Source organism: Eulemur rufifrons, chromosome 16, assembly GCF_041146395.1.
Source record: "Eulemur rufifrons isolate Redbay chromosome 16, OSU_ERuf_1, whole genome shotgun sequence".
Lineage (NCBI taxonomy): Eukaryota > Metazoa > Chordata > Mammalia > Primates > Lemuridae > Eulemur > Eulemur rufifrons.
This window is the reverse complement of record NC_090998.1, coordinates 89639243-89661150: the sequence shown is the minus strand read 5'-3', so window position 1 is coordinate 89661150 and position 21908 is coordinate 89639243. Positions and strand designations below refer to the sequence as shown.

At 40.1% G+C, this 21908-nt stretch overlaps 1 protein-coding gene and 1 non-coding gene across 3 annotated transcripts in view; both read right to left on the bottom strand.

The window, feature by feature from the left end:
* Positions 1-1058: 1058 nt before the first annotated feature.
* Positions 1059-21908, bottom strand: part of XPNPEP3 (X-prolyl aminopeptidase 3) — a 53623-nt gene continuing 32773 nt past the window's right edge. For both annotated transcript variants that reach the window (XM_069491359.1, XM_069491360.1), the window contains 6 exons: positions 15241-15303; positions 14267-14380; positions 13083-13168; positions 6488-6665; positions 4891-5011; positions 1059-3262 (listed from right to left, as the gene is read on the bottom strand). In XM_069491359.1, coding sequence (XP_069347460.1) covers positions 3096-3262; positions 4891-5011; positions 6488-6665; positions 13083-13168; positions 14267-14380; positions 15241-15303 — 729 coding nt within the window. In that variant the 3' untranslated portion in view covers positions 1059-3095. The remainder of the gene's footprint in view (positions 3263-4890; positions 5012-6487; positions 6666-13082; positions 13169-14266; positions 14381-15240; positions 15304-21908) is intronic.
* LOC138397774 (small nucleolar RNA SNORA42/SNORA80 family) lies at positions 11450-11583 on the bottom strand. Its single transcript, XR_011235882.1, has one exon. It is a non-coding gene; the product is annotated as a small nucleolar RNA SNORA42/SNORA80 family (small nucleolar RNA).

The window sequence follows — 21908 nt, the reverse complement described above, 5'->3', positions numbered from 1 at the left end:
AGCGGTAACATGTGAACAATTGTTTTTATTTTATTTTTTATTTTTAGTAGAGACGGGGTCTCGCTCTTGCTCAGGCTGGTCTCGAACTCCTGCCCTTGAGTGATCCTCCCACCTCGGCCTCCCAGAGTGCTGAGATTACAGGCGTGAGCCACTGTTCCCGGCCTTGAACAATTGTTTTTCAAAATAAGGTTTTTAGCAGGAAATCTTGGTGTATATATGAAGTATTTATTATACTTAGAATGAAAGGTCCCATACAAAGAAATGATACATGTTCAAGATGATGGATATCCTAATTACCCTGATCTGATCCCTATACATTATATGTACTGAAACATCACTATGTACCCTGTAAATATGTACAATTATATGTCAAATAAAAATTTTTTAAAAGTTAAAAAAAAAGCTGATAGTAAGCCCTTACCTTAAAATTCTGAAATTTGTATTATTCACCTTCATACAGTTACAAATTTATAACTTGCAAACCAGTCAAAAACTATAGTAGAGGCTGGGCATGGTGACTCACATCTATAATCCCAGCACTTTGGGAGGCCAAGGCACAAGGATCGCTATAGGCCAGGAGTTCCAGACCAGCCTGGGCAACATAGTAAGATCTTGTCTCTATAAAAACTTAAAAAAATTAGTTGGCATGGTGGCATGTGCCTGTAGCCCTAGCTACTCAGGAGGCTGAGACAGGAGGCTTACCTGAACCCAGGAGTTGGAGGTTACAATGAGCTATGATTGTGTCACTGCACTCTAGCCTGGGCAACAGAGCAAGACCCCGCCTCTAAAAAAAAAAAAAAAAAAAAAAAAAAGACAAAAACAGAACCCAGCAATTAAGGGAGAACCTGAAGTCCTAGCTTTGTTAAATGTAAGAGATCAGCAAACTAAAATAATGTAAATTTTAAGAAATGTTTGTTTAATTGGAAAGCCCACTTAAGTGGAATGGGTCATTTCCTGACAACATAAGAAAAATAAAATTATTGTATTAATATATCCAATAACAATTAAAAAACAATGGCATTCTTTTTTATTAAAAAAATAAAAAAATTAAAGGGAAATGTATGTCTGTGGCATGGCTAAGAATGAATGAGAACACTGCACTATACATAATTATCTGCTCAACAAATCCTGAGTATGTCAGACAGCCCCTAAAACATGGCTATGAGATGTTTATTATGCTATCAAATGTTCAGTTGCTATGGTTAATCTGGGACTCAAAGGACAATATACCTGGGTCAGGGACTAAAAATTGCCAGAATTTCATAACAGCCATTTTAACTACCAGTAACATCTGTAGAATTTGACTGGAATCTCACCGGGATTCCAGTCTGTTTCATGTCCAAGTATGCTGCAATACCTAAAAGCCACCTAAGCTTTTAACTAGAATGTTGACGACCATAGAAACATATAGGAAGAAATGGAAATTTCTTATTCCAGGATTATAAATGAACAAAGGAAACCCAATCCAAGTAAAGGGTTGTTGGGAGCACAGAGGCCTGGGAAGTGAGAAGCCAGAGTTGTGGACTTACTTTCTTCTCTTTCTTCTAGAAAGTAGCACAGGTCTGAGAAGTCAGAGGGAGATCCCAGCTGTGCAGCTTCCATTCCCACAGCTGTTTAGATATTGTTAGCAAAGCCAAGCATTCCTGGACAAGCACTGTCAGCATACAATTTGTATCACTTTGGTTGTAACATTATCTTTGTTTTCTGAGGAAGTCACTGCCTGTCTGCTTTTGGCTCTGTACCTTGGGTTTTCCTGATGTCACCGGCAAACTTCTAGCGCTACAGACTGTTAATCCCCTAGTTTGTACTTCCCTAATATAAATATATATTTTTAAAATCCTGTAATTTATGCTCCAATAATCATCATGTTTTGTATGTCCTGGGCCCATATCCAGATTTAAAGGAGGTGAACATACTGGCTTTTAGAGCTTCTATGTATCACAGAAGCTCCTGAATAAGCCACTTGCAGTAATCTAGCCCTGCTTACCTTGCAAACTGAGTTGTATAACTGCACCCAATACTATGTTTAGAGAAATATGCCTCTTTACCACTGTCCTGCCAGTGCTAACATTAGAGAAAGATAAGGATCATAGGATGTTTACAGGTACTTGGTGGATTCCATATTTTGTTTTTATCAGCACTAGAGGAAATCACAGAATGGTAACAGGGGAATTTCTCCGAAAACTGGGTGCTACTACTCTGATAGAGTAAGTAGAGGATCTGCCTTTGGCCAGCTCAGCAACTATAAGGGAACCTATGAGGGTCAATGTATTAAGATCTTATAAAGGAAGCACAAATGTTTGGGAAAGGAATCATCTTCAAACTGAAGAGAACTAACGGCTGGAGGTCTGGATCTGTAGCAGTCACATATATATTTTTCTTTCTCTTCCATTTTCTTCCTTATCAGGAATCTAAATACTTCACAGGCCCCGTCCAAGGCAACCAAATGGCAAGAAAGGCTGAAAACTGTTTTGTTTGACAGCTAGTGTTGCTAGAATCTGGACTGTGGCTGAATGGCAAGATTACAGGACACCAGTGCCCCTAAGGGCTCATGTGGCTCTAGTAGATATGCAGGATCTGCAGTAGGTAGGGAGGGGTTGTGGAAGGTATGTACTGGCCACCCACAATCACTGACAGATGGCTTTTAGCATAGGTAGAGACCTTGGTGATTAGCTAAAAATACAGGCATCAAACAAACATCTTATGATATTAGATGGATCTCGCAAAAGTGCAGGAAGGGAAGGACCCAAAACCAAGAAGAAAATTTTCTGTATGTTTAAATGTGTTAATTGGAATGCATGGACATATATAACCAAAACTTTTCTTTATGTTAAAAAATTAAACTTGCTCAGGTCATTAATTCTACTGAATTAATGTTACTAAAGCTCCAGTAACATACTGTTCAAAAATTCATTTTTCCAGATTTCTATTTACTTAAAAAACCGCACATACATCATTATATACATTCATACAGCTGCTGCACACTCCCAAATGGAACACGTGTATAAGCGTACACACAGAGGCACTTAGCACGTGTGCAGGGAAGCCAGCGCACACCCTCTTGAACCTGAGATGCATGTGGGCTGCGATGAAGGTCAAGAGGCCCTGTTGCATATCTGTTCAATGTCATTCATCTCTTTGGGACAATCTGCAGAAAGGATAAGAGGCGAGTCCTGAGTCACAACTACATCATCCTCAATTCGTACACCAAGACCTCGAAACTTCTCTGGGGCATCTCTGTCATCCTCCGGAATATAAATGCCTGGGAAGTAGAAAGAAAAATGTGCTGTTCAGCAATGAGAGTAACTGGGTGACTTGGGGAAAGTAAGTTAACTTCTCTGTTAAAATTCCTTCATCTTCTTTTTTTTTTCCCCTAGAGATTGGGTCTTGCTCAGGCTGCTCTTGAACTCCTGGCCTTAATCAGTCCTCCCCGCTCAGCCTCTCAAAGTGCTAGGATAATAGGTGTGAGCCACTGTGCCTGGTCAAAATTCCTTCATCTTTAATATTAGATCTTAGCAGTACCTACGTAATAAGAGTTGTGAGGATTAAATGAGATAATACATATGAAAGTGCCTAGTACATAATGGTCAGTAAATGTTGGCTATCACTACTAGAATTATTATAATAGTTATTTTGTATATTAGACTATAAGCTCCATACAACTGTCATAATGTTGATCGTGATTCTGTCATATTCTGGTGGCTCAAGCAGGCCACTAAAGTTACTTAACTTATGAGTAGGTCAATATATGGTGGGAACCAGCAGATTATATAAGTGTATTCTTCCTCTGCCTTAGTCACCTGCAAAAGGGTACTTTGTGAAAATAAACACAAAATGTACTTAAAATTTATTGAAATATTTATTTAGGGATTATTAGCCTTAACAACCAGAAATGATTATAAAGTTTTTTCCCCCCTCTCAAATAAGCTATAACTGATGTACATAATGTAAAATAAGAGAGAAACAGAAAGACTTTAACGCACATTTAGAAAAATCTAGGAGCCTCAGTACCCTTCCTAACCATGAAGTTAGACAGACACCTGGTCTTTTCATATTAAAGAAATGTAACCTTCTTCCACTCTACTCACAGATACTGGTCCGTGATAAAATGAAAAAGACCAGGGAAAATGTAGTCAAAGTTTAAGGAAGCACTCAGGTACCAACTAGATTGAAATAAATGGTATCTAAGGCCACAGAGAGCAATGTATGACTGGGTTCAAAGAGTCACATAAAAGATATTTCCCAGCCATAATTTATATAATTTAGAGATTAAAATATTTGAATCTAAAATTGAGACCTGTTTTTATGACAAAACTTGCATTAGTGTTTAACAATCAACTCTTGCAACATCAACCTTCAAGTTCACTATGGCCACCACTTCTCTTCTAAATGCTGCCCAACACCTGGTATCATTCAAGTCAGGTAATCTGTTCGATTGTCAGCTTTCTCTGAAGCTTGCGAGGAAACAGTTGCATACTAAGGATTAGGGTCGTGCTGGGTAGTTCAGTACAGCTTGCAGAGGTGTTGCAACTGGAGCATGGTGCGTCTGTGTGTCTCTCAGCACTCGAGCACCAGGGCTCTGGAAGCTTTCGTGGTCTACCAGTACTAAATGAGAGACCAGGACAAACTGGCCCTGGCAAAGGCAGGATTAAAAAAGATTCATTTCTTAATATCTACTTATATGAAGTATACTCCATCTGTTGTTTATTGAAGGAGTCAAATTAAACAAACTGTGTGATGTTAAATAAGAAAGCTAAAGATAAATCTAAAATGAGTATCTTCTCCACTGGAGAGATTTCTTTTTCCCAGTCTCTTCTAATTTAATTATGTTGGTTCAGGTAAAAATAAACAATGTTTATGTCATACTATTATTATAACACCTCTCCTTACCTGGTTCAATTGTGATTACCATCCCGGGCTGTAGAGGGAGGGACCGGGGCATGTCTGGAGTGTCATGCACATCCATTCCAAGATAATGGCCAACATGATGAGGGCAGTATTTTCGAGCAGCCTGGAAAAGGTATTACTACAGTATTATTAGAGCATAGTATTATTAGACCCCTTAAGGGGAAAGTTGGGCATATATAAATTAGTGAGATATGTGTTAATATCTCCCCCATGGTACTGCCACTTAGGTTTAACCTACCCTTGGGCTAATGCTTAAGAAGTCTGATAAACTGCTACCTTTTGTATGCAATTCAGCCAATGGCATTCTAACTAATTTGCCACTATTTAATATATTATATACATGCTGATTTGGGTAATCCCAGTAATGACTGTCTCAAATGAAAATCTTGGCTGGACATGGTGGCTCACACCTGTAATCCTAGCACTTAAGGCCGAAGCAGGAGGACGGCGTGAGACCGGGCAAGTTACAGTGAACTATGATTGTGACACTGTACTCTAGCCTAGGCAACATAGCAAGACCTTCTCTTGAAAAAAAATCTCTCTTCTTGGGGAAGGGAGAATGACTATTAGAGTTTTTTTTTCAGTGTTCACATATACCTCTCAGGAAGCCTACTTGGGAGGCCCCAAGTATTTCACGGCAACTTGTAGAGTAGGCATAATTATCGGGCATTTACCAGCTTGGATATTTCTAACAGTTAATTGAAGATTTGTTAGCCTGAGAAAAGGGAATTTATAGCTGCTGCTTCTTCTCTTCTTCTTTTTTTTTTTTTTTGAGCCTCTATAGCCCAGGCTAGAATGCAGTGGTATGAAAACAGCTCACTGCAACCTCAAGCTCCTGGGCTCAAGTGTCCTCCTGCCTCAGTCTCCTGAGTGGCTGGGACTATAGGTGTGTGCCACCGTGCTTGGCTAATTTTTTTTTTTTTTGCTATGTTGTTTAGGTTGGTCTTGCTTTCCTGGCCTCAAGTGATCCTTCCACCTTGGTGTCCCAAAGTGCTAGGATTACAGGTGTGAGCCACCATACCTGGCCTATAGCTTCTTTTTTATGGATAACAGAAGTCCTGGACGCCTAAACTTGGAGGTGGGAGATGCCCAATGGTCTGTCCAGCTTGACCACCTAGCATCTTGATTTTTAAGCTGAGGTTTTACATTTTTACTGAACAATAACATTTTGGATGCAGAAAAAATTCACTAAAGATGTTGCCTTGGGCATAGTGTTGAAGTTTCAACAATGTTACTGAAGCAACAAATATCTTCCCCTTCAACCTCCAGAATCACCACAAAAGGATTAAGAATTAACTTCTCATTTTTTGTCCTTTTCCACCCTGTCCGCACCATACTTCATTTTATGTTTTCTGAATATTGAGTTAGTAACGCAGTATCCAATGAATCAGAATGTGCTGCCATCTTCTGGGAGAAATAAGTACTGACTTCTTTTGTTTTAATCTATGTTAAAGCTAAGCTCCTCTTACAGACGACAAACTGCAAAGACCATTACCTAAATCTAATAGCTTTATTTAGGGTAAAAACCTAGCAGCATGTTAGGTGTTCTTGAGAACTGGGGTCAAGAGAAGTGAAGTACCTTGAAGGTATTTTCTTTAACATTCTTCATGATCCCTAACTCTTCAAGCTTCTGTCCTATCAGCGTCAGCATCATGCTGTAGATGTTCTCCAAGCTTGTCCCAGGGAAGCAGAGGGTCAGACAGTCTCTCTGGATCTCTAGAACAGCTTCATAGAGTTCTGCCTGAGGTGCAGTGAACCTGGGGACAGGAAAACCAAAGAACCTGAATTTAGTATAATCTGATATTAACAGTAAGTTTGCTTCTAAGTTTGATCAGAAAAACTCCAAGAGGACGATGATGGGTCATTTTTGATGTTTAATAAGTACCAATATCATTACTGACAGGACCTTAATCATGCCCTAGAGGCTCAAGAGGAAGAGCAATAGTCCTACAAGCCGGAGCAGCAACAGTTTCTCCTTCAGATGGTCAGCAGATACGTATGAGGTGAAGCTAGAAGATATACATAGCCATGAATGCAGTCAGAGGGCCAGACCAGGCTTACCCTTGAACCTTTCTAATCCCATATGTTATAGATCACCATTAAAAAAAAAAAAAAAAAGAGGAAAGAAAGCCTAGGGATCCACTTCTGATAGGTGAACCAGATATCATGGGACAAACTATTAATATCAATACCCTGGCTATTACTTACTAGTATTTAAGTGTCCTTAAAATAGCAATTTCTTTAGCAATCATAGGGGTAAAATGAGAGAACAGTGAGTTGGGATGATGTATGATATGTATTCTCACTGTTGATGGGAGTATGAATTAGTACAGCCAATTAAATCAAAGGCCTTAAAGATGGTCATACAATTTGAACTTGTAATTCTGTTCTAAGAATCCATCCTAAGAAAATATTTGAAATTCAAAAAAAACTGAATGTCGTCTAAAAGAATGGTTAAATATAACAATAGGATAGTATAATGAACACCTACTACTCATCTCCTATGTCCAACCATTATCAACACTATTATGATTATACCACCTATAAATGCACCTACTTGCACCCCACCATAGGATTACCAAATAATTATTTTTTAAGTTACTTTTTTAACATAAAATTTATCTACACTGAAATGCACAAATCTGAGCTGTAGTTTGACAAATGGGTGTACCAATCCTATTGACGCTGGGGACAATGAACTCGTACATTCTGCTGAGTCTTCTTTGCCAGTAGAAGCAGCCCTTCCACCCCCATCTGAGAAGGTTAAGCCTGTTTTGCCTGACAATCTACAGGTAATTTCCTTGAGGTGGTTGCTTCTAGACCTATAGCTAGATTCAAGTCCCAGACGGCCCCAAAAGTCTAGGACAAAGCGTGACCCATGAAGAGGTGTACTACAGCCCCAAAAGAACTGCATGATTTTTTCCAATTTATGCAGACAAAAATCTGGGAATATGTGTGGGAATAGATATTTACAGTGTAAGATAATGGTAGAAAGAACATAAAGTTGAATCAGGCCTAATTTATTGATATGGGTCCACTAAGCAGAGATTCTAGACTCAATATTGCAGCTCTAGGGCTCAGCAAGGCTCTAACAGTTTGGTTGGTTGGTTGGTAACATAGACCAAAAGGTAGCCTACAACGAATGAACTCAAATGCCAGAACTGCCTTGGTATACTGAAGGAATTCTGCCTCAAGACTGAATATAAATCTTGCCTAAGTTTCCAGCTTGGCTTATAGATTCTTGGACTCAAGACTGCAACATCAACTCTTGCTTGAGTTTTCCGCTTGCCAGCCTCCCCTATAAAAGCCAGACATGCCAGCCCCCACAATTGCATGAGCCAATTCCTTAAAATCAATCAAACTATCATCTATCTATCTACTTACCTATGCACACACATCCATCCATCCATACACACACACACAGCCTATTGCTCCTGTTTCTCTGGAGAATGGTGACTGATGCATATCCCTACCCATACCCCTATCATTATACAGAATATTTCTATCTCCCCAGAAAGTTTCCTTGTGACAATTTCTAATCAGTACCCCTAATCCTAGAGGCAAATATTGTTGTGATTATTTTCGCCTTGGTTTTGCCTAATCAAGAACAACAGATCAGGAGTTCAAGGCCAATCTGAGCAAGAGCAAGACACCGTCTCTACAAAAAATAGAAAAATTAGCTGGGTGTGGTGGTGTGTGCCTATAGTCCCAGCTACTTGGGAGGCTGAGGCAGGAGGATCACTTGAGCCCAGGAGTTTGAGGTTACAGTGAGCTATGATGATGCTGCTGCACTCCAGCCTGGGTGACAGAATGAGACCCTGTCTTAAAAATGAAAAGAAAAATTTAGCTTTCATGTTTAGTTCTGTATTCCAGCTCATAGTAATTTTTGTATATGGTGTGAGATAGGGGTTGAGCTTTGTTTTTTTTTTTTGAGACAGAGTCTCACTCTGTTGCCCAGGCTAGAGTGAGTGCCGTGGCGTTAGCCTAGCTCACAGCAACCTCAAACTCCTAAGCTCAAGCGATCCTCCTGTCTCAGCCTCCCGAGTAGCTGGGACTACAGGAATGCACCACCATGCCCGGCTAATTTTTTTTCTATATATATTTTTAGCTGTCCATATAATTTCTTTCTATTTTTAGTAGAGATGGGGTCTCGCTCTTGCTCAGGCTGGTCTCGAACTTCTGAGCTCAAACGATCCGCCCACCTCGGCCTCCCAGAGTGCTAGGATTACAGGCGTGAGCCACCGCGCCCGGCCGAGCTTTGTTTTTTAATGTAGATATCCAGTGTTCCAGCATCACTTGTTGAAAAGATTTTCCTTTCCCCGAAGGCTTTGCCACCTTCGTCTGAAATGAATTGACTATATAAGTGGAGTCTACTTATGGATTCTCTATTCCATTCCATCTACTTATGCTTATGGTGACACTGTATTATTGTCTTGACTATTGTAATAAATCTTGAGGGTAGTTTAAATCCTTAAGTTTTTTTTTTTTTTTTTTTTGAGACAGAGTCTCACTCTGTTGCCCGGGCTAGAGTGAGTGCCGTGGCATCAGCCTAGCTCACAGCAACCTCAAACTCCTGGGCTTAAGTGATCCTACTGCCTCAGCCTCCCGAGTAGCTGGGACTACAGGCATGCACCACCATGCCCGGCTAATTTTTTGTATATATATATTTTAGTTGTCCATATAACTTCTTTCTATTTTTTTAGTAGAGACGGGGTCTCACTCTTGCTCAGGCTGGTCTTGAACTCCTGACCTCGAGCGATCCACCCTCCTCGGCCTCCCAGAGTGCTAGGATTACAGGCGTGAGCCACCGCGCCCGGCCATCCTTAAGTTTTTTACTTCTTTCCAAGATTGTTTTGGTTATTTTAGGTCTATTGCATTTCCATAAAGATTTTATTACCAATTTGACAATTTTTACAAAAAAAGGCTTACTGGGATGATGATGGAGATCATGTTCAGTCTACAGATTAATTTGGGGGAAAAGGACATCCTTACAGTGTTTCATCTCCCAACCCATGAATATGAAGTATTTCTCCACTCATTTAGTCTTTAGTTTCTTTCAGTAATGTTTTGTAGTTTTCACAGTGTTGAGAATTTTGAGATTTAGTCCTAAGTATTTTATGTTTTTTGATGATATGGTAAATGAAATTCTCAAAGATTTCATATTCCAATTTGCTTGTTTGCTAGTTTATGGAAATTTACCTTTTTTTTTTTTTTGTTATAGAGACAGGGTCTCACTCTGTTGTGTAGGCCAAAGTGCAGTAGCCTGATCATAGCTCACTGTGACCTCGAATGCCTGGGCTCAGGGGCTCTTTCTACCTCAGGCTTCCAAGTAGCTGAGACTACAGGTGCATGCCGCCATGTCTGACTAATTTTTTTTCCAATAGAGATGGGTCTCACCATGTTGCCAAGCTGGTCTCAAACTCTTGGCCTCAAGTGATCCCCCTGCCTCAGCCTCCCAAAGTGCTTGGATTACAGGCATGAGCCACAGTGCCTGGCCAGTTTATGGAAATTTAGATTGATGTTTTTATATTTACCTTGTATCCTGAGATCTTGCTAAAATAAATTCATTTCTTTTGTTGATCTCTAGGATTTATATGGAAACAATCATGTCATCTGTAAATAGGGACATTTTTACTCCCTTCTTTCCAATCTTTAAGCTTTTTATTTCTTTTGCTTGCCACACTGCCCAGGCTTGGGCCTCTAGTACAAAGTTAAACAGAAGTGGAGACAGTGGGCATTCGTCTCTTGTTTCTGATCTTTTTTTCTTTTTTCAGAGACAGGATCTTGCTATGCTGCCCAGGCTGCAGTGCAGTGGTGCAACCACAGCTTACTGTAGCCTCAAACTCCTGGGCTCAGGCAACCTTCTTTTTTTTCCCAACGTCTGGGACTTCAAATAGATGTGTTAGATTGCTTGAAAATGTCTCATAGGTCTCTGACATTTTATTCATTTTTCTATAATACATTTCTATTCTTTCAACTGGATAATTTCTATTTATGTTCAAGTTCACCAACTTCTGTTTCCATCTACTCTTAAGTCCACCTAAGTGAATTTTCCATTTCAGTTATTGTCCTTTTCACCTTTCAAATTTCCACTTAAAAATTTAAAAAAATCTTTTTATTGTAAAACAAAACAGATACAGAAAGCCAAACAAATCAAATATAAACCTTATGAAATTATTATAAAGCCAACACCAGTCAGATTAAAAAAAAAACTTGGCTAACTATCCCAGAAGCCCTGTGTGTACCATAACAATGACAATCCCCCCAATAAATAACCATTATCCTAACTTTTATAGTAATCACTTTCTTGTGTTTTTTTAATTTTTGTGTACATGTTTATCATTTTTATTAAAATTTAATTCATATACCATAAAATTCACTCACTTTAAAAAGCATACATTCTATGGATTTTAGTATATTCAATGTTGTGTAACCATCACCACTATCTAATTTCAGAACATTTTCATTACCGCCCCTCTAATAATCCTATATCTATTAGCAGTTACTCCCCATTGCTTGTGTTTTTTTTTCTTCCTTTTTCCATTGTGCAACCCGCTTCAGTACCAGCAGCCAATGGGCACAGGCCAGGCAATGGTTCGGGGCCACAGTTTGTTCTGGCATGGGGCACTATGAGAGGCCCAGGGGGACGGGCCTGCCATAAATCCAAACCCATGCATCATTCCTTATATTCTTAAAAATATTTTTATCATTCAAATATGCATCCCAACATAATTTTCCTCCTGCTCATTTAATATAAATTTGATATGCCTTTTAAATCTCTTTTAGATAACAGGATCTGCCTCCATTTCCTTATAATTTATCTGTTAAAGAATCCGGGCTGTCTGACATACAGAGTTTATCACAGTCTGGATTTTGCCAATTGCATACTGGTATGGACTGAATGTTTATGAATTTTGAGGTTTGTTATGATACCCTATTACCTGCTGTTTAGTTTTGCTATCTAGTTGCTATATTTTTATTTGACAATTTGGAAAGATTGAAAAACTATACTGCTGTTCTCATCTTTCCAGAATCCCTGTTTCTTTTTACAGTTTCTATTTCTCACTGAGATTCTCCATCTGTTCACTCATTATGCCTATATCTTTCTTTAAGTCTGTGGATATATCTATAATAGCTACTTTATTTATTTTTTCTTTCATATTTAATTATTTTAATTTTTTATGTTTTTTAGAGATAGGGTCTCACTGTCACCCAAGCTAGAGTGCACATGATCACAGCTCACAGTAACTTCCAACTCTTGGGGCTCAAGTGATTCTCCTGCCTCAGTGTCCTGAGTAACTGGGAGTACAGTTGTATACCACCATGCTGGCTAATTTTTTTACTTTTTGTAGAGATGGGGTGTTGCTATATTGCTCAGGCTAGCCCAGACAACAGAGCAAGACTCTGTCTTTGGCAAAAAACAAAAACAAAAACAAAAACAAACAAACAAAAAAACACCAAAAAACCCAAAAATACCACCACCACCACCAAAAAGCAACCAACCTATGGCTTTCTGCTGCCCAAGCTGTGTGGATTCTGGAATATTTTCAGGCACAAAGCTTGAACTACTAAATTTACTCATTATAGTTCTTCTTTCAAGGAGAAAGTAAAGTTTTTGTAAAGTTTTTACCTGTTTCTGGAAACTCTGTAGTGTCTTTAGACAGTTGTTTTTTAGTATTTTGTCCAGATTTTATAATTATTATCTGTGGAGGGTTAATCCAACCAAAGTATTCTACTATAACCTACATATTACTTTTGTAATGAGAAAAAAAAAGTCAAATTTATTTTTAAAACAATGTGTGTGAACCAAGTGTGGTGGCATGCCCCTGTAATCCCAGCTACTCAGGAGGCTGGGGTGGAGGATCACTGTGGACATGAGTTTGAGGCTGTAGTGCTCTATGATCATATCTGTGAATAGTGAATGCACTCCAGCCTGGGCAATATAGAAGACCCCATCTCTTAAAAAAAAAAGTCTGTGTGTGTTAGTTAACTGGGTGTTTCTAGGTGAATGATCCTGTGACAGGATGAACAAAACAGTCTCAGAAAATAATAGAGAGCTTTTCAAAGACAAAGGGACCTGTATATATTTCCATAGTCATTTTTTCCAAATATATCCATATTCTAACTCATACTCCTAAAAAGCAGCGGGATACATTATTCTGTAGAAGCCCTACCTCCCATTGACAGGCCAGGTGCGGGTGATGTCACTCACATAGCAGGAAGACTCACAACCTCCATCCAGAAGCACCATTTCCCCGTCCTGGAACAAAGTAACATAAGTTAAAGTGGGTAATATCATAACTGTAAATTGTTTCCTCTAATTTAAACTACACCTTTTATTTTATTTTCTTAAAATAGAAAAATTAGTGGGCATGGTGGCTCATGCCTATGATCCTAGCATTTTGGGAGGCTGAGGCAGGAAGATTGCTTGAGCCCAGGAGGTTGAGGCTGCAACGAGCTACAATCATGCCACTGCACTGTACCCCAGGCAACAGAGTGAGACCCTGTCTAAAAAAAAAAAAAAAAGTGTGTATTTAGACATACAATAAAACTGGGGAGTAGCAAAGAGAGATTTTAAAAGCAGCCAAAGCAAAAAGAGATTTCCTATAAGGAATGATAATTAGTGGGTTTTATTTTTGTTGTTTGTTTAAATCAGCAATACCGTTGCCCTGGCTAGAGTGCCGTGGCGTCAGCCTAGCTCACAGCAACCTCAAATTCCTGGGCTCAGGCAATCCTACTGCCTCAGCCTCCCAAGTAGGTGGGACTACAGGCATGCACCACCATGCCCAGCTAATTTTTTATATATATATTTTTAGTTGTCCATATAATTTCTTTCTATTATTTTTTTATTAGAGACAGAGGTCTCACTCTTGCTCAGCCAGGTCTTGAACTCCTGGCCTCGAGCGATCCTCCTGCCTTGGCCTCCCAGAGTGCTAGGATTACAGGTGTGAGCCACCGAGTCTGGCAAATAAGGTTTTATTAAAATCCCTTCTGCTCCCACCAAAATATTCTAGGCCCACTGTTGTCACCACAAGTCTTTAGAAAGGACAGTGTTATAAATGAAATGAGCAGAGGTTTTAGAGTAGAATATTTGGTTCTGCACTAATGAGTTCCTTAATTTTTTAAAGTTTATTTTCTTCACCTACTGAACAGGCATATCAATAATTGCTCCTATCTAACAGGGCTAATGTGAGAATAAAATGACATAATGTCTGTAAAACCATTTTATAAATAATAAAGTGCTTTTAAAATGGCAGTTAATTTTTGAAAGGTAAAGGTTAGGGGACCATGGAATTAGCAGTTTTCTACTAGCTCATCTGGACCTAGTGTGAGTAGCACAGAAAGGCATTTCATGTACCTTGATGAGCTGATTATTCTTCACATAGTGCAAAGTGTTTGACCGATTACCACCAGCAACCACAGGTGGGTAGGCTAAGATGTCTGCACCACGAGCTCGGCATTCAAATTCAAACTGTGAAAAAGAACAGTGAAGTATGACTAAAGGATTTCTATAGGGCTGCCCAGTCCAGGCTCTCTTAAACAGTCCATACTTCCATACCAGTACTTACCTTAGGTCACTACTGGAAAACTATTCATGTCTAACCAAACATTTTATGTTGTAGTTTCAGTCCATTTCTTTTATTCTCACCCCATGTACCATAACCTATGTATCTTCTTTTACTCCCACGAATCCTGTATTCAACCCTATTATTAAATGTGTTCTTTTCTCCTTATTGTTCTCTGTATTTCCCACAATTTTCAAATAAAGTCCAGAAGGGGACACAGGAAACCTATGATGAAGGCTGAGTCCAGAGATACAAACATGTAAGGTTATTGTTTGCTTATTCTTATTTAGGTAAACACAGAAATATGGTTCACATTTTTAACAGCCCTAAATTACTAATTTTAACCTTTTAAATAGCTACTAACCTAAATGCTCTGAAAAAGTGAAAAAGGATGCTAGGCAAATTGTCAATCCTACTAATTTCACTATGTTCTAGGATGGAGCTGGAGGCTGGCGAGTATCTGCCTCCTTCTATAGCACTACCTCAGCCTCTTCCTTTGCATTTACCTAAACAGTATTACTCTTCTCACCTCACATAGGTAAGTCTTCCTGTGTTCATCTGTTCTACTTTGCAGTGTTATTCCTTTAATTGTAGCATTTGCATGTTTCAGACTCATCTAATAAATTACCAGTGACATTTGAGAACTAAATCCTCTCCAATGACATGCTGGTCACTACCATGAAAGCTGACTGTATGCCATCTGCAAATCAATAAAATCACTACACATTTCCCTCCAACAAGACTTTTCCAACCATCTGAAGCTCACCTTAGCATAAAGAAAGGCTTCGTCCACAGGGGCTTTGCTGGCGAACATGGTCTCAATGAAAGCCTGTAAAGAGAAAGGATGACGAAAAGAACACAGTCTCATTCTAACTATGCTGCTTACTCAAACATTCAAAATACTGGAGGGCAAATGAAAAGCACATCTCACTACAATTTTGTCAACCTGAAGTTGTGACTCAGTGGGCATAATAATATAGATTTCTGAAGGGGAAAAATACTGCTTTCAGGAATATTGACTGATGACAGACTTAGTGGAAAGGCACTCAACTTTTCCATACGCAGAATATACGCTAAATGCTGGAATAAGCAACATAAAAACTGCTGTGGTTTGACGTGTCCCTCCAAAATTCAGGTTGAAACTTAATCCCTACTGTGGTAGTATTAATAGGTGGGGCCTTTTGGGACGTGATTAAATATGAGGGCTCTGCCCTCATGGATGGGACTAGCGACCTTATAAAAGGGCTTGAAGGATTGAGTTCTGCCCCTCCTGCTTTTCTATCTTCTGCCATGTGAGGACACCTAGATGGTACCAGCTGTGAGGAATGAGACTTCATCAGACACAGATCCTGCTTGTGCCTTTATCATGGACTTCCTAGCCTCCAGAACTGTGAGGAAACAAATTTCTACTTTTTTCTTTTGGAAACAGGGTCTCTGCGGGCCAGGCTAGAGTGCAGTGGCATGATCATAGCTCACTGCAACCTCAAACTCATGGGCTCAAGTGATCCTCCTGTCTCAGCCTCCTGAGTAGCTGGGACTACTAGTGTGTGCCACCAAGCCTGGATAATTTTTCTGTTTTTTGTAGAGATGGGGTCTTGCTCAGGCTGGTCTTGAACTCCTGTACTCAAGTAATCTTCCTGCTTCAGCCTCTCAAAGTGCTAGGATTACAGGCATGAGTCACTGCATCTGGCCAAATTTCTATATTTTATACATGACACAGTCTCAGGTAATTTGTTATAGAAGCACAAAATACTAAAAAATACATCTGTCATTTATGTAACAAGATGCTTCTATAGGCCCGGAATGTATGAAATTACGGATTGAATGGTCTGGTCTACAGCAGGATTTCCTAACCTTAGTACTATAGACATTTAGGGCCAGATAATTCCTTGTTGTGGGAGGGCTGTCCTGCTCAACGTAGGATGCCAAATGTGACAGCCAGACATTGCCAAAATGTCCCCAAGGGCTGCGATCCCCAACCCCTGGGCTGAGGAGACCATGGCCTGTTAGAAACCGGGCCACAGAGCAGGAGGTGAGCAGCAGGCGAGCGAGGGAGGAAAGCTTTATCTGTATTTACAGCTGTTCCCCGTCAATGGCATCATCACACAAGTTCCACTTCCTGTCAGATCAGCAGCAGCATTAGATTCTCATAGGAGTGTGAACCTTACTGGAAACTGCACATGCGAGGGATCTAGGTTGTGCTCCTTATGAGAACCTAATATCTGATGATCTGAGGTGGTGATGCTAGCACTGGGAAGCGGCTGCAAATACAGATTATCACTGGCAGAGAGGTTTGACTGCACAATAAATGTAATGCACTTGAATCATCCCCAAACCACCCCCTATCCCAGTCCGTTGAAAAACTGTCTTCCATGACACCGGTACCTGGTGCCAAAAAGGTTGGGGACTACTGCCATAGGGGACAAAATTTCCCCTAATTGAGAACCTTTGGCCTATAGTATAAGCACTTTTATTAATTCTCTGTGATAGCCACACCTTATGTGTGTGTTTTCTGTTTCTCTAAGCATTTATGTTTGTAATTCATTCTACCTTGTTCCAAAAAGATTCTGATTAGCTTACATGGATGTATAAAATATGACAAGAGAAATTAACTTTAAGAAAATTATCTGGGGCCGGGCGCGGTGGCTCACGCCTGTAATCCTAGCACTCTGGGAGGCCGAGGTGGGCGGATCGTTTGAGCTCAGGAGTTCGAGACCAGCCTGAGCAAGAGCGAGACCCCATCTCTACTAAAAATAGAAAGAAATTATATGGACAGCTAAAAATATATATACAAAAAAAAAAAAATTAGCCGGGCATGGTGGTGCATGCCTGTAGTCCCAGCTACTCGGGAGGCTGAGACAGGAGGATCCCTTGAGCTTAGGAGTTTGAGGTTGCTGTGAGCTAGGCCGACGCCACGGCACTCACTCTAGCCTGGGCAACAGAGTGAGACTCTGTCTCAAAAAAAAAAAAAAAAAAAAAAAAGAAAATTATCTGGGCATGGTGGGTTGCATCTGTAGTCCCTGCTACTCAGGAGGCCGAGGTAGGAGGGTCACTTGAGCCCAGGTGATCCTCCTGCCTCAGCAGGAGTTTGAGATTGCAGTAAACTGTGATCACATCCCACTGTACTCTAGCCAGGGCAACAGAGTGAGACCCTGTCTCAAAAACAAACAAACAGGCTGGGCATGGGGACTCATGCCTGTAATCCTAGCACTCTGGGAGGCTGAGGTGGCAGGATCGCTTGAGGTCAGGAGTTCAAGACCAGCCTCAGCAAGAGCAAGACCCCATCTCTATGAAAAATAGAAATCAGCCGGGCAACTAAAAATAAGAAAAAAAAAAAAAAAAAAAAAAAAATTAGCCAGGCATGGTGGTGCATGCTTGTAGTCCCAGCTACTCAGGAGGCTGAGGCAGGAGTTCACTTGAGCCTAGGAGTTTGAGGCTGCTGTGTGTCGTGATCACAACTATGAATAGCCACTGCACTCCAGCCTGGGCAACATATTGAGACCCCGTCTCTTTAAAAACAAAACAAAACAAAACAACCCCCCCAAAAAAACACCATGACTTCAAAAATTCTCTGTGCTAATCGGTAAGGATTTGAAACAAAATTAATTAAAAGATAAATGCATCTTTAGAGTGAATGAACTCATTAGAACTACCACGTCCCCCCCCCCCTTTAAGGCTTCATGCTAAAAATGTAGTGATAACTAGTTATTTGTCAACATCTTTGTGTGTGTGTGTGTGTATCCTTTAACTGATTTTAATTGCTCATTCAGCCAGCAGACATTTACTGAGTACCTACTGTGTGCCAGGCACTGCTCTAGGTTCTGAGGATACAGTGGTGAGGCAAGTAAACTCTCCGTATATCAGTGTCCTCAGTTAGTTAGTTACGTTTTAGTTGAGGAGAGACAGTGAACAAATATCTGAGGTAGAGTCATCTGGAATTAAGTGCTGTTAGGAAAAATGAAGCAATGGAAAGGGATAAAGTGGATGGGAGGTACAAATTTAGATAGGGTAGTCAAGAAAGGCTGCTCTGAGGAGGAAACACATGAGGAAAGATTTGAATAAAGAGAGGGAGCAAGCCATGCAAGTATTCCCTGTTTCCCACTTGCTTTTATTCTGTTGGGCTTTTTGGAAAAGACTACAGGCATTCACCACTGTGCACAGCCAGTCATGGCTCTTTACACTGTTACGCAGACTAAATAGGATGGAGAAGTTCTTGCTTCATAGATGGTCAAATGCCTGATTTTGCTTTACTTCTTTTTGTAATGAATGGGCCTCCTATGAGTCAATTTCTTCACGATGATTCCAAGTATAAATGGCACATGGTTCAAATATTACCCACCCTTACTGTGTGTTTGATGTCTTTCTGGGAAAGATCAAAAGGTAGACTTTATGATGGGCACTTCTTAGGGTTGTTTTGTCACAATGTAGCCCATATTCCCAATTACACTTGATGCTCTCACGTCACTGGTTGCTATTTAAATGTTTGTATTTTGATTCTTGAAAAATGCAAAATGGGTTTTCTCTGCATTTCACTTTGTGCATCTCATATCAGAACACGTCAGAAATGGACACTGTACAGCTTATGGAGAAGGGAGAGTGGAGAGAAAGGCATTTCAGGAACAATTTTATGAAGTTTTATTGTGTGTGTGTGTGTGTGTGTGTGTGTGTGTGTATGTGAGAGTGATATGAGAGCAGGGAGACTGTGCCATTTAAAAAGAAGGGAAGGGCATTCCAGGCAGAAGGATTACATAAGACTATGGCCTATCTCAAGGTTCAATATGGTTAGAATGTCATAGGAATAAGAAGAGATAAAGCTGGAAAGGTAGGCAGCAGGGACCAGATCACAAAAAGCCTTGCACAAGCATTTTGAAATTTAAACCTAAAAACAAAAGGGAGGCACCACTTTAAGTAGGAGAGGGACGGTCAGAGTATAGAGATCACTCTGGCTAGGGTAGAGTTAGACTGAGGCAATACCAGAACCATGGAGACAGTAAAAGGATATGAGGTGCTCTACTGTGCAAGGTACTTTCATTATTTCATTTCATCTTCTCATGACTCTATGAGACAGACAATATTATCCTCATGGCTGTGGAAACTAGGGCTCATGAGGTTTAGTAAAAATGGCCAAAGTGACACAACTTGGCATTTAAACCCAGGTCTGTCTATGTGTTTTCCACTGCCCTATTCTGCCTCCATAGCAGTATACTTGGGGGCAAATCAGATTTAAGGGTTAGGCAAAAGTAACTGTCCAGGATAACTTCTATATATCTACCTAAAGTAGCTGGGTAGATATTAACATTATCAACTGTGAAAAAAACATAGGAGGAAGGTCAGGTTTCGTGGAGGGTAAAGCACAAGTTTAGGTAATTATTAATAAAGGAAACTCAGGTAGAGATGTGTAGGAGGCAGGATATTCCTTCAGCCATATGAGAGGTCTGACTTGGGGAATGTCTCCCCCTATCCCTCTACTTTCCTTTCTGCCCACATAGTCTATCAACTCTCTGTATATAATAGTTACTTGACTCTAATGGTGATGTCCCTTAATTATTTTAAACCATATCAGAATACAACAAATATCAAACTGATCAGTATCACATTAGCATAAATTATATTTGGCTTGCCCCTAAAAGGGAATTATTTGGCTTGGGCTAAACAACAGAAATACAGCAAACTTATTCTAAAGGAAACTATTTTGCTGAGATATACAAAAATCTTAAGGAAACATTTTAGATCAGAATTGGAAATGCTTAAGGAATACAATCACCTGCAGATAGAAGTTATTCATTAAGAAAAATAAGGCCAGGCCGGGCGTGGTGGCTCACGCCTGTAATCCTAGCACTCTGGGAGGCTGAGGCGGGAGGATCACTCAAGGTCAGGAGTTCGAGACCAGCCTGAGCAAGAGTAAGACTCCGTCTCTACTAAAAATAGAAAGAAATGATTTGGACAACTAAAAAAATATATAGAGAGAAAAAAATTAGCCAGGCATGGTGGCACATGCCTGTAGTCCCAGCTACTCAGGAGGCTGAGGCAGGAGGATTGCTTGAGCCCAGGAGTTTGAGGTTGCTGTGAGCTAGGCTGATGCCACGGCACTCTAGCCTGGGCAACAGAGTGAGACTCTGCCTCAAAAAAAAAAAAAAGAAAAATAAGGCCAAACTCCATCTCCTTGCCTGATGTCATTACTGGGTTGGTAGATAAAAGGAATGCCACAAACTTAATACTTCTAAATTTCAGTACAACACTTAAAATAGTTTCTCATAATAACAGCATGTACAAATGAGAGACTTGTGGATCAGAATACTATTAATACTAAGTGGATCCGTAACTGATTTTACACCTTATCCAAAGACATCTGATCACCACAATGATGTCAATCGAGAGGGAGCCTTTGACATTGCCCACAGATCTGTTCTTAGCTTCCTTATTTTTAAAATCAATGATTCGAAGGAAGACAGAGATGTATGCTTATCATGTTTGTATTAATATTAAGTAGTCAGTGCTGGTCTGACTGCACTTGAAGGACGGTAACTAGGAAGCATACAGAGAAGGGTTACCCAAATGAGGGGAAATAAAACATATGAGGAATAATTAAGGAAGACAAAAACATTTACCTTTGGGAAGACTAAAGGTAGAACACAGAAAGGCAGGCTTCAAATGTTTGTGTTCTATTATACTGTGAGGTTAATTCCAGTAGGTCTAAAATCAGCCTGAGCTGTTTTTTTAAAGTTCCTACATGACTCCGATCCTGTTCAACGCCTGAAACATACCGTTAGGGTTGTAAGGAGTTTCAGAGCAGTTTATAACAGCTTATCAGTACCGATAACAGATTAATGGTTTGTACTTGGTCTCCATGAGTTCCCCAGAGGGCTTTGCTATTACCTAGCAGGAATATGCCCATCTGGCCCAAACCAAAAACCCCTAAATAATATTCCATTTTAGGCTTTCTGGTTCTGAGGTGTTCTGTACATTTACTCGTGTTCCTGATCTGTGAGAGAAAATGCATCCTGCCTGGCCCTTACCTAGGGAGGACAACAGGAGACTGTACCTCGCGTCTCTGGATGCTTTGCTGCGAGACAGCCATCATACATGATATATATCTTTAATGCAGTGGTTATTTTGTACCCTTTTCCTATAATAAACTACAGATTTAAAAGCACTGTCATTTTGGGTCCTACAAGTCTTCCTTAGCAACCAAACACTGTTTAACTGACACTATTAATGTAGTTATAAGGAAAGGAAATAGAAGTAATTAATTTCCATTGTTCCAAGGAGAAACGACCAAAATTGATGGGTTAGGCCGGGTGCGGTGGCTCATGCCTGAATCCCAGCACTTTGGATGGCAAAGGCAGGAGGACTGCTTAAGGCCAAGAGTTAAAGCTCAGCTTGAGCAAGAGCAAAATTGTCTTTATAAAAAATAGAAAAATTAGCTGGGTGTGG